The sequence below is a fragment of the Talpa europaea genome (genome assembly GCF_964194135.1).
Source record: "Talpa europaea genome assembly, chromosome: 9".
In the NCBI taxonomy this organism is placed as follows: Eukaryota; Metazoa; Chordata; class Mammalia; order Eulipotyphla; family Talpidae; genus Talpa; species Talpa europaea.
Genome location: NC_140076.1, coordinates 26021000 through 26034655, shown reverse-complemented (window position 1 = coordinate 26034655; position 13656 = coordinate 26021000). Strand labels below are relative to the sequence as shown.

General features: G+C 42.8%; 1 protein-coding gene across 1 annotated transcript in view; it reads right to left on the bottom strand.

Annotated features, from left to right (window-relative positions):
• The window catches only part of CCDC30 (coiled-coil domain containing 30), a gene marked incomplete at both ends in the record, with an annotated part of 80140 nt that overhangs the window by 3711 nt on the left and 62773 nt on the right, over positions 1-13656 (bottom strand). Inside the window, 3 exon segments of the mRNA XM_084242282.1 lie at positions 2608-2722; positions 5613-5749; positions 10750-10891. Of these exon segments, the coding sequence (XP_084098408.1) occupies positions 2608-2722; positions 5613-5749; positions 10750-10891 (394 nt within the window).

Here is a 13656-nt window from a genome sequence, read left to right as displayed (position 1 = left end):
CCTCCCCTCAGCAGTGTACCTAGTCCTTCTGCCTGCTCTGCTCCCCGCCTTGGCTCTGGTGAATTCTCTCACCCTCCCGTGCTGCTGACTGTACCCAGTGCTTGTATAAATAAATAAATAAATCTTTAAAAAAAAAAAAAAGGTCATTGCAGGCAGTAGCTCTCTTGCCTACCTGTGACTACTTCACCGACCTTCTCCCTTTGCAAAGCAGCAGAGGCAGCTCTCCTCCCAAGGCTGCCCACATGTGACCATGCAGACTCCTCCCTTTTGGGGGGCAACTCTTTAAAAAATACAAAGAAGGTATTGTAGTAACCTAGGTGCTAAGTGCTTGGGATACAGTGGGTAGGAAGACAGCCATAGCTTCTGTTTTCACAGAAGTTATAATCCAATAGAGGAAAGATGAAATTACAATACAGGAAGCAATATGGTAAATTAGAAGGCTATGGTCCCAGTTACACTAATGCTCCTTAGGGGGAAATGGTAGACTTGAGGTATTATGAGACAGTGGCTCAGAACAAGTGGGTAGAGGGAGTTGGTCACAAATCGTGCTTTTCTGCTTAATAGGTGTGTGACCTTGGATGATGTCACTCACTTCTTTTTAGCTGTAACAGTGGAATGACACATGGACTGAGCTGGAAAGGATGATGCTAAGTGAAATAAGCCAGGAGGAAAAAGATAAATACCAGATGGTGTCACCTATATGTAGAATATAGAGAAACCAAACAAAGGTCAAAGACAAACATTAAAACTAACCCTTGAAAGCTGACCATAGATCTGAGGCATCCAGAAGGGCAGGGGGAGGGTAGAGAAGGCAGGGCTAGCACAACAGACTATTATGGAGGACCATGGGTGTTTTGGTGGTGGGAGAGTGTGAGCTACAGTGTCCACACCTGAGAGGAGATATCCTATACTGTGTCAAAGTATTAACAAGGGTGTAAGACAATGGTTCTTAACAAATAAATAAAAACAAAAACAAAATAATAGGAATGACAGACACCATATAAGATTATTTTATGGGTTAAATGAAATAATATACCTAAAATGAATAGCATATAACCAGACACATAGTAAGCACTCAACAAATGTCAAACTTTTGCCATTTTGGTCATTGAATTATTGTAAAGAAGGAAGGTACCTAGGATATGTCTGATCCCAGGGATCTCCATGTTTGCAGGATATGATACTAAGTCACTGAAGATCAAGGGATCTGGGAAAGATCAGTGGTTGTGTGCCCTAGGTCATATCATCTAACCTCTCTGGGTTTCAGTCTCTCTCCTGTATAAATGAGAGGACTGAACTGAAGAATCCTTAAAATTCTAAGATTAAGAACAATTTTGAAATTGTCCCAACCAGTAGGTATCTTTCAAGTTGGTATTTTTATCACAAATGAGGTATTGACTTTGATGTATTATAGTCCTCACCCATGTGACATTTCTTATTTTGATTTGAGAATAATATTGTGGATCTCAAAGCTATTGGTCATAGCATGTACTCCACTAAGGCTTCTAACTCAGCATTTACGAGACTATAGTACTAATTCTGTGTCCTTCTCTGCTGGCTGCAGCCCTCTCAAAATAGGGTCTATCTTTATATTCCTAGTACCTACCATAATTCCTGGAATTGATTAAGTATTTGTGGAATGAATAAGTAAAAGACAATTGAAAACAGATGTAGCTCAAGCAAAGACAAACTAATGGAAGTTAGGCCACATAATCTGGCCATTTTGTACTTCTGACAAAATCTGCAAAACAACTCACATAGCATGAAATAATCTCTTTTCTGAGAGCAAACAAGATGCAGATCTTATGCTCACAGCAATGGTACACAGCAAGCAGGATCTACTGAGAAGTATCCTAAAAGAAACATCTAGCAAGTGATACAAGCCAGGGAAGAAGGCAAGCAGTGTCTGTGCGAGATTCAGGTTATAATCCATTCATGAAGTCCCTCTTGACAACTGCTCACCAGCCAGAGTCAGGACCTTGCCTGGGCCTACACTATTTGCCATCTCTCTCTGGGCTTGCCTACTGTCTGCTTAAATTTTTGGAAGAGAATTGCTTTTCTCTGACTCAGATGTTCTCTTAGGTTTGTATCCTTGCCAGAACAGCCTAGCTTTACTATTCCTCTCTGAGTCTCAGATTTGTTCATCTCGCAAATGGAACTAGGGCAGTGCATGGCAAATAGGGTTGTTGAGAATGAGGCATCCACGTGAAAACATTTAACATTCTCTCATTTTCAAATATTTATGGAGCATCTGCCCATAGATACAATGATGTAGGAGATAAAAATCCTTGGCCTCCAAGATCTCACTGATAAATTGCTGAGCTAGAGAAGCAAAAAGGCAAAGACAATACAGGGTGTTGAGGAAGACGCTATGAGGCATATGCAAATTGCTTTGGGATCACATAGGAGAGTGTTTAATAAAGGTTGGCTCAATGAAGAGCACAGCTGGCTGACAGCAATCTCAGGGTCTGCTGCCTGATGTGTAGCCCTTGAGCCTCCTTGCCACAGTCTAGCATGAGGACAAGTGGATGATGAGGGAAATGTAGGAGCAGCAACCTCAGCAGCCCAGACTTCTGATTAGGGACCAACAGGAAGCACACATCTTACCTCCCCTCTGCGAATCTGGATGTTCCTTATAATGCGCTCTAAGAGGCCAATGTGATGTGTGAGCTGGAGACTGTTTTCTTGTAATAGCTTATTTTCTTTATCCAGCAACAGTACTCTAAGAATGGCATAAATCATAGGCATAACTAAAAATCTCTGTATCATTTCTAAATTCCAAAATCTATGTTGCATTTCCCACTAGCTCAGGGTCTTAGCTCACTGTCTGGATTTTAGAACTGACTTTGGCAGAATGATTCCCATATTCCAAGACCAAGTGAAAATTAATAAACCTCTGGCTTGTACACAGTCACTAAATACATACTGAGATCAGAGACATGCTATCTACAAAAGCATAAAAGGCACAATTCCAGCCCTTAAGAAACTTAAGGTAGGATATGATCCCATTTGGGGATGAGAGTAAAGCAAGAGATTCTGCATCCCTTCAAATATTCAATCTACAAAAGCATAAAAGTCACAATTCCAGCCCTTAAGAAACTTAAGGTAGGATATAATCCCATTTGGGGATGAGAGTAAAGCAAGAGAGTCTTCATCCCTTCAAATATTCAATCTACAAAACCTACATTTGGTGCTGATCTTACACAGTCAACCCATACTTAGTAGTAATAGTAGAAGAAGAAATACTGGTAGTAGTAAAAATAACAGCAGTAGTATTAGAAGGGAGGGTTGCAACCACTTGTTGTCTATTTACCATGTACTTAAGCACTGTAACCTATTCAGGTTACATGTATTAGCTCATTTAATCCTCACAACAACCCCATGAAATAGATACTGTTATGAAGCCTATTTTACAAAGTCTATGAGGAAACTGAGACTCAGGAAGGGGAAAGAAACTTGTTTATAAAGATAAAACCAGGGTCCCCCTAGTAGCCTAGAGGTTAAGTCTCAGCACTATTGCCGCTGTGGCCCGAGTTTGATCCCTGGCCAGGGAGCTAATCCATATATGACGCAGCAGACCTCTCCTGTCTCGCCCACTGCTCCCCTTAGCAGTGTATGTCAGTTAATCCACCTATTCTGCTCCCCACTCTGTCTCTGGTGAATCCTCTCACCCCCCATACCTCTGGCCTGCACCCCAGTTCTTGTATGCATAAATAAAAATAAATCTTTAAAAAAAAATAAAGATAAAACCAGAAAGTCATAGAGTTGGAATGCCAAACAGTTCTTCCAGACTTCTAAGCCTGAGCTCCAAACAACCACACCAAACTCACTCTCCAGGGCCACTGTTTGAGACATACATAAAAATTTTGTTTTTCTTTTTAAACATTTATTTTTATTTTTTTATACATACAAGAACTGGGGTGTAGGCCAGAGGTGCAGGGGATGAGAGGATTCACCAGAGACAGAGTGGGGAAGCAGTACAGGCAGACTAACTGAAATACACTTCTGAGGGGAGCAGCAGGCGAGATAGGAGAGGTCTACTGTGCCATATGGATTAGCTCCCTGGCCGGGTATCAAACTCATGCTACAGTGGCTGGTGATAGCTTGATATTGCTGAGACTTTAACCCCCTGAGCCACCAGGGAGGCGCCACATAAAAATTTTGATCAGAGATTTGTGTTTGAGTTTTGGTTCTAGCCATTTTGTAGTTGTGTGACCATTGACCTAATATTAAATCTGAGTCTCAGTTGCCTCCTCAGTAAATGGGGAAACATTTTCTTACGCTAAGGAAAACATCCACGCCTAATCCAGGTGACCAGAGGATGTCTTCAGGAATGGGGACACCGTTAAAGTTAAGGCAAGGGTAATGAGGCATTTGTGTTGGGCCCCTATTGTCAGAAGCGATGGCATAGTTTGAGAAGGGCAATGTATTATATAGAACCTATAAAAGGGGAGGCTTAGATAGTACAAGATAATCAGAGACTCCAGGCCTGCCAAGGGGAGCATGTATCCAAGGCAGCGGAAAGAAGAATTTGGTTCCTTGGCCAGTCTCTCCCCAGATCTGAGGTGTGGTGGAGTCTAGAGCCAGGCTGCTCAGGTTCACATGCCCCTCTATTGACTAGGCTGCCTGAGTTCCCTAACCGCTCTGGGCCTTAGCTTCTCATCCATAAAAAAAGCTAATAATATTGCCTCCATAATAATGCCTCCCTTGGTTTGAGGATTAAATGAAAGAGCTTAGAATAGTGCCTAGGGCCTCCCTGGTGGTGCAAGGGGTTAAGCACCACACTATGAAGCAATTCGCAGCTCCTGCAGCACAAGTTCAATCCCCGGGTGGCCAGGGAGAAACCCACAAAGCGCAGCAGACCTCTCCTGTCTTGCCCCTGCTCCCCTCAGCAGTGTACTTCGGTCAATCTGCCTGTTCTGTTCCCCACTCTGTCTCTGGTGAATTCTCTTACCCCCCTCCCCCACACCTCTGGCCTGTACCCCAGCTCTTGCATGCATAAATAAATAAATCTTAAAAAAAAAAAAAAGAATAGTGCCTAGCATAGAGTAAGTGCTCAAAAAAATGTTTGTATTGGTGACACAGTCTGTCAAGATCAACCCATTTTCTTTGCTTTAATTCTCTTGTGCTCCTAGGCAACTTTTGATTATAGTTAAATTTTGTGATTCAGGAGAGAATGCTTGGGCTGGCTGGGAAGTGAATTGTTATGCTAGATATTTCTTCTTTCAAAGTAACACTGTTATGCTGTGGATGTCATGAATTCAGGTCACCAGTATGACCATGATTCTTGGTCTATCTTGATTCATAGGTATCAAATGATAAAAATGAGTGTCAACCCACACAGTGACAGAGCAGAATGAGCATGGCTGGGTCTTCAGAGGGGCAATGCTGATACCCAAGAGTCTACTCAATGGCCAGCCTGCCTCCTTCCCATTTTCTCTATACTTTCCCAACTTCTTCCACTTGCATGAATTATCAAAACCAGAGGACAGTGGAGCAACAGTTATGAGCTAGGGTTGCAGACTCAAAGGTCAGCCTCTGGGATGATCTCTGTTGAGGAAGAACATCCTCTTGGTGGAGTTCACTTGCACCTGGGTCAGGACCACACCTACCTACTCTGGACAGAAGATAGCATCCCTTTGTTGTTGCCGATCAGTTCTTCTTGCTCTGTGAGTTGCACCAGAAGTTTCCCTCTTTCTTGGAGCAGGACATCATTTTGTGCAATGACCTCATCCTGGAAAGCTTTCTCCTAGGAATAATAAAGCCCCTGTGTTACCATAGCAGAAGAAAGCATTGTAACTTTAAGATTATTGACCTGTTTCTCTAATGTAACATCAAATTTCTCATTTACTTTTTCTCTCTTGTCCTCTAGTCTGTTTTCATCTGTTTGCTAAAATTTCCAGTTATATAGGATGATTTATTTTGGTTATTTTAAGTCATATATTTTGTTTGGACATTAAATCATTCATTTGGGCTGACATTTAAAACTATTTGAGCACTGAACATTCAATAAGGACCCAATGCTCTTACCTGTATTCTAATCCCATAGGTACCAGACCACTGACAAATACAACTCAATTCTGCAGTGTCATATTGAAAATGTTCCCGTATAATACCTTTCCATCTGCTTTGTAGTTACACTCTTCTTAAGGCAAAGGGAGGAAAACAGGAATAGAGCTACCACACTTTGTAACCAGCGTCAGGATCTCAGGTGGCTCAGGAAATCAAGCATGTAAGCCAAGCTCTAGCATGTTCTCCCAGTGATGATGCTGAAATGATTTCTGGCTTGACACCATGTTTCATTTCCTACCAGTGATTTTCCCTGAAAGCAATAGCTGGTGAATTTATAGCTAAAATGGTAAGAAAGTGTATTTTGTGATAAAACACAAACATTCTTATAATGGATGAGTCAATAGATATTAAAAATCATGATCAGTGTAGCATTTAAAAGTTTAAAGATGTAGCAGCAACATGGATGGAGTAAGAAGAGAAAATCCTAAAATAAATAAGTCAGAAGGAGAATGATAAATACTGGATGACATCACTAATATGTGGATTATAGTGAAACCAGGGAAAGACAACCTTAAAAGCTAACCCTTGAAAACTGACTAAAGAACCAAAGCATCTAAAGGGGGGAAGGGGTGAGGGGTAAGTACGTATAAAGAGGGAAGGAAGCACAAAGGGCTGTGGTGGTGGACTAAGTGATTTGGTGGTGGGTACCCTACTGTGGAAGAACCCTAACGTTACAGTGAAAAGAATAAATTATTATTTAAAAAAATGAATAAAAATTTTAAAATATAGAATTGCCCTTATCTCATCCATGAACTGTTAGCAGTAATAGGCAAGTGTCTTCACCATTTCATGTGTGTGTTTTTTTTTAAAGATTTATTTATGCATATAAGAACTGGGGTACAGGCCAGAGGTGCGGGGAGGGGGGTAAGAGGATTCACCAGAGACAGAGTAGGGAACAGAACAGGCAGATTAACTGAAATACACTGCTGAGGGGAGCAGTGGGCAAGACAGGAGAGGTCTGCTGCACCGTGTGGCTAGCTCCCTGGCTGGAGATGGGACTCGTGCTTCAGAGGCTGTGGACAGCTTCACAGTGCTGTGCTTAATCCTTTGTGCCAATGGGAGGCACATCATTTTGTGTTTGTTCCTCACCTGCCAATGATGGCAGTGACTGGGGGTGGGAGAAGAATAACAACCTTCTGGCAGATGGGTGAATCACGGGATTAGGAGGGGCAACTTTCTTTCAAATAAGGTGTTCAAAGATATCATTCAGAAAAGACTGTCCATCTATTGTTAAAGAATTAGAAGGAAGGAAATTACATTGTGTTCTGAAACAAGTCAATCTAGATTTTAAAGTCATTCATCCAGGGCCATCAGTGTCTAATGATAATCTTCCTGCTATTGTGTAAGTACAATGATGATAAGGAATGAGAATCAAAGCAATCATCCCATAAGTAACTATGCAGTTAAACTCTATTGGAAAGGAAATTGGATGAGACAGGTTAGAGACATTCTGCCTTTTGAAATGCCAAAATTTTTTGAACCCTAAATCAAGAGACCTGCTTTAATAATAGGAGAAAATATTTTGGAAAATCTGGTTTCTAGTATACTGTTGATGGTCACAATAGTATAAATAGAAGATGAAGGAATGTAGCCCCAAACGTGGCAGCTGGAGACCTGGTGCTGAGAAAGTGAACTAACCTTTTTTATGCTCAGTATTCTGGTTCATGAGCTCCAAAATAAGTAAAATCAGGACCTGCAGGTTTATACTGTAGTGGCATTAAAACACACATCTCAGTCTTCTCTAAACTAAGTAATTCTAATTCTTAATTTCCAATTCAGTTTCTCTTGTGAACTATATAAACACCGATTAACATGCTTCCAAGAGATTTTTACATCAAAAAGAAGAAAATGACATCTGTGAAAAATTTTATGTGTCAACTACCATTTTAGGTATTTCATACTTGAATAATCCCCAAACCTTGTAAGGTAGGGTTTATTTTCCCCATTTTACAGATGAGTAAAATTATATCAGTGACTTGTGCAAGGTTACAGAAGTGTTAAGTGGCAAGGCTAGACTTTGCATCCAAGTCTAAGGCCAGAGACCATAGCTCCCTTCAATTAGTCAGAAAAAGGACTAATTCCTCTTTTCTAGCTTCTACTTAATTGCAGCCTCCAGTCTCTTCTGGGGGACCTTTTGGGGTTCTTTGGGTCATTAGTTTCCATGTGCTGCCTTAACAAATTACCAAACTGGGCAGCTTAAAACAGTAGGAATTTATTTTCTCAGAATTGGATGATGAAATTAAGGTGTTGGCTGGACTTTTCCGGGGGCTTTGAAGGAGAATTTGTTCAATGTTTCTTTCCTAGCATCTGATGGTTGACTTAGAGTTGTATTCTCTCTCAATCTGCCTTAATCATCACATGCCCTTCCCCAGTGTGTGTCTGTGTGGTCTCTCTCCCTCTAATGCAGGGCACTGGTCTTATTGGATTTAGGGTTTGTTTTAATCCAGTATGGCCTCCTCTTAACTACTGACACCTGTAAAGACCTTATTTTCAAGTTAGATCACATTCTGAAGTTCCAGAGAGACATGAATTTTGGAAGAATACTCTTCGGGAAGAAAACATGCTGACTGAAAGTACGCTTAGAAGAGGAAGGTAGGCAGTATGGGAAAGGCTGGGCAGTGTAGAAGTGGTCTGACCATATTTCTGGTGGACCCACGAACTGGGATTGCAACTTTCTGTATATACTCCCCATATCGTTTTTCTAGTTGTGCTTCTGTAGGGTAAGGTAAAAAAGTATCAGGCTTTTCTGCCCTCCCGCCATTAGGATTAATGATGGATCCTTGTGGTCCAGAATGTATGCCTAATGGCGGGCACCTAGAGTAGGGTGTGGGCATGTGTAGATGGGATTCACCTGGGCTGAGAGACTGAGCTTATAAGGGCGGTGTCAGGGAGGGGAGGGAACCCCAGCAGAAGCAAAGCAGCAGCGAGAAGAATGAATGAGAGAGCAGAATCTCGAGAGAGAACGTGAGAGACGGCCGGAGAGCCCAGAAAGAGTGAAGACTTGCTAGCCTCCCAGCCCCCTAGTACCCCTACCTGCTGTGTACCTGGTAAATCCCAATAAAGCCTGAAAAGCCACCAAAGGCTCGAGGACTTCTCCTTTACCCCGTCTGCTCCGGTCATAGAGATCCTCTCCGCCCCTTCCTGCCCTTACAGCATCTAACCCAGATCTAAGCCTTTAAAGATTTGATGAATTGGTAATAAAACTGAAGGATACTGCAAAATCTGAATGCCCTCTCTCACTACAGGTTAGCGTACCCATAGGATTTTTAGAAACTAAGAATACAATATTGGTGACTCCTCTGCTCTAATCCATCAATGTTTTGTTGTGTGTGAGTGTAGGGTAAGGAAAAATGTCAGGCTTTTCTGCCCTCCCGCCATCAGGATAGATGATGGATCCTTGTGGGTCCTGAACGCATGCCTGATGGCGGGCACCTGGAATAGGGTCTGGGCATAGGTAGATGGGATTCACCTGGGCTGAGACTGGGCTTTTAAGGGCGGCGTCATGGGGACGCCAGCAGAAGCCGAAAGAGAAGCAGAGAAAGAAGCTGAAAGAGAAGCCAAGAGCAGAGAAGCAGAGAGAATGCCAGAGAGCCCAGAAAGAGTAAAGACTTGCTGGGGGCTGGGAGGTCTGCCAGTCTCCAGGCCCCCCAGCGCCCCTGCCTGCCGTGTACCTAGTAATCCCAATAAAAGACCTGGAAAAGCCACTGAGGACTCTGACCCCTCCTTTACCTGGTCTGCGGGATCAGAACACCTGCTCAGTGTCCTTCCTGCCCCTACAGTTAGTCTACGATTTTTTTTTTTTTTTTTTGTGGGACCCTCGCTGGAGGCCAGGAAATGAACCGGCGCTGCAGAGGCTGACGGGCAGCCTCGCAGCACAGCGCTCAACCGCTGTGCCACCAGGGGAGGCCCATTCTACGAATTCTTAACTGGAGTTCAGTGATTCCATGGTCTATGGAAAAACTGAAATGATATGAATTGTTGGGATACTTGGCAAGCAGTGGTACTATAACGAATTTGTACATGGAAATGAGTATTTTAGGAGGGTAGGATTTTAAAAATTCTGAAATTGCCTAGAAATATGGAAGGGAAAAATTTTTTTCTAGTTCAGTCAGTTGCTCTCCATTTTGAATTTACATAAGTTAATGATCTCCAGACCATTCTGCATTTAATTCCATTCATCTATCCCATTTCCTTCTTACCCACCCACCTGGAGGTCACCAGAGCAATAAGACAAACATAGAGGAAGCAGGGATATTTAAAATAAAAGTGGAGGTACTTGTCAGGTATTGATAAAAGAGTAGGAACCACTTAATTTCATAACCACTTAAAACTGACAGAAGTTTGAGGCAAAATCCTTATGTAAAGCGGGGATGAGTTACGAGGGATGGTTTAGAAGTCTCTGCTGAGGGAGTGTCTAAGAAAAGTGTTTTCACGTGAAGGCAAAACACTGACCATAAATTGGTGTGCAGAGACTTCAGGGTCCAAACTGGTTTAGCATCACTGCAGGTCTTACATCTTAGCAGGGCTTAAAGAGTTACATTGAAAAATAAAGGTGCAAAGAAAGGAAATGAAAACATGAGCTACAAGAGGTCACAAATAAATTTAAAAATGAGCGGGCTTTCGCTACATGACCAACCACCAGCATCATGAACGAGCTCTTCCCCATTTTTCCCTCACCTTTTCCATTTGTAGTCGCAGTAATTCATTTCCATTTTCGAGTTCTTTAATTCTCTTATCTCGTAGTTCTACTTCATGAACTAAACGATCCTTGATTCTGTGATGCTTGACTTTGTAATGGTGATGTTTCTCATTATAGTTTCTATAAAAGTAAATTTAAATATAGGCACGCCTGAACACAGCCAACATTTATTTCGCCTCCGCAAGATCCACCCTTTCTTGAGTTTCCTCTTCTTGGTCAGGGCCTGGCACCAGGTGTGGGAATACACCCTGCCTCACATCTGCAGGACTTCTTGCCCCAGTGGGGGAATGGATCAAGGACAACCTCATAAGTAACAAAGCTTTAGTCATCCCCATGGAATTAAATCTCAAGCTTATCTTGGTCTTGAACTGAGGGTAGTGGCAAAGCTTTAACATCTGAGTTTAATTTAGGGAGCTCCTTGACTTCAATTCCTGACATATAAGTTCTGAATCCTGCTCCATTGATTCACTCATTAATTTAAAATCTCCCAATTCCTGGCCATACTCTTAACAGTGCTAGAACCCACTTTCATCTTGTCTAACTTCCAGATAATTTGGGTTTGCTCTTAGTCTTCGCCTTGAATCTGGACTTGCAAATACAATACTACATAGGTCTCTGCTCAAGGCTCTGATTCTAATATAAATCTGAGTTACAGCCAAAAAGCACATGAAGAGATGTTGAATATCATTAGCCATTTAGGAAGTACAAAATCAAAATCACAGTGGTTATTTTTTGGGTCTAGGAATGCTCAGAAATTTTTATATATAAATAAATGGTAACAGCGTTCTCAGACCCAAAAAATAAATAACCTACCAAATCATACCAAATAGGATTGTTCTGGTTTGGGTAGTGGGATAAACCTGTATCATTTGGCTATAAATGGGAATAAAACAATGATAAATGCTACAACATGGGTAAACCTGGAAAGCACTCTGTTGTTGTTGTAGAGCAACCCCGATACAAAACGGGGTGCCTGACTGTGGGTCCTCACCCGCGGGCTTAAAAGGACTTATCAATGCTCTACTGCAGGCACACGCGAAAGGTTAATAAAAGGTTTATTTACAAGGGAAAGGGAAATGAGGAAATGTACAGCTCTGGGAGAAAAGTGGGAGACAAAGTTTTAAATGAGTCCTACCCGATCCGCCAATCAGGAATCCCAAAATGGCGCTCTCAGAGTTGGCCGCCAGCCAGGAGCGGTGAAGCCAGAAGGCGAGCGATCGCGAGCCAGCCACCCCAAGGCCCACGTGTTTGGTTTTTATATCCAACCTGGCTACCCAACTCCACCCTCAGGTCCCAGCCACCCTCCCTTGGTGGTGATGGGATTTGTCTTTCCCAGTGTCTTGATGGCTTTAGTCTGTAGTGGGGGTGGGGTCCACAAAGCCTATATGGGATTAACTCAGGACATCATTTCCCCCTAACATTAAAAAGCCAGTCACAAACAAACAAAAAAACACATGTTGTATGGACTCAAGTTTACATGAAATGTCCAGAATAGGTAACTAGAAAAAGTAGATTAGTGGTTGCCTAGGGCTGGGAATGGGGGTTGAAATTGGGGAGAGGGGTGTGGTAGCTAAAGGATTTAATGAAATGTCTAAATTTGATTGTGGTTGTAGGGTAAGGGAAAATGTCAGGCTTTTCTGCCCTCCCGCCATCAGGATAGATGATGGATCCTTGAGGTCCTGAATGCATGCCTGATGGCGGGCACCTGGAGTGGGGTGTGGACCTAGGTAGATGGGATTCACCTGGGCTGAGACTATGCTTTTAAGGGCGGCATCACGGGGACGCCAGCAGCAGCAGAAGCCAAAAGAGAAGCCGAGAAGCAGCAGAAGGAACGGAAAAGCAGAGAACAGCAGAGAGAAAAGAGAGAGTGCGGATTTGCTGGGGGTTGGGAGGACTGCCAGCCTCCCGGCCCCCCAGCACCCCTGCCTGCCAGCTGAACCCCAATAAAAACCTGCAAAACCACTGAGGACTCTGACTCCTCCTTTACCCAGTCTGCATGGGATCAGAAAACCTGCACCATGTCCATTCCTGCCCCTACAGTGGTGATGGACTAAACACCATTGAATATATATACTTTAAATGAGTGAGTGGTATGGTATGTGAAATACATCTGAATAAACCTGTTAAAAGAACAAAAATCTAAGTCAAAATTTCAAGCTATTAAGACAGCTAATCTGAGCAAACAATAGATAGCTTCCATGCCACTATTAGGCAGACCTCTTTGAAGATGAACATGCTTCCAAAATAATATTATTAAGACTTTCTTCAAATTAAAAATGGGGTTTTCTTTGAAATTTTTAAGTCTGATAACACCAAATCACTCTAAGCACTATTGACATTTTGGGCCAGATAATTATTATGGAGGCCTGTACTATGCATTGTAAAATGTTGAAACAGCATCTTTGGCCTCTATCCTCTAGATACTAGTAGTACTTTCTATAGTGCATGTAGGGTAAAGAAAATGTCAGGCTTTTCTGCCCTCCCACCATCAGGATAGATGATGGATCCTTGCGGTCCTGAATGCATGCCTGATGGCGGGCACCTGGAATAGGGTGTGGGCATAGGTAGATGGGATTCACCTGGGCTAAGACTGGGCTTTTAAGGGCTGTGTCACGGGGATGCCAGCAGCAGCAGCAGAAGCCAAAAGAGAAGCTGAGAGAGAAGCAGAGAAGCAGAAGCAGAAGCAGAGAACGCCAGAGAGCTCAGATAGAGTGAGGATTTGCTGGGGGCTGGGAGGACTGCCAGCCTCCCGGCCCCCCGGCACCCCTGCCTGCCACGTACCTGGTGAACCCCCCCAAAAAAACCTGCAAACCCCCTGAGGGCTCTAACTCCTCCTTTACCCTGTCTGCATGGGATCAGAAAACCTGCACTGTGGTCCAGTTCTG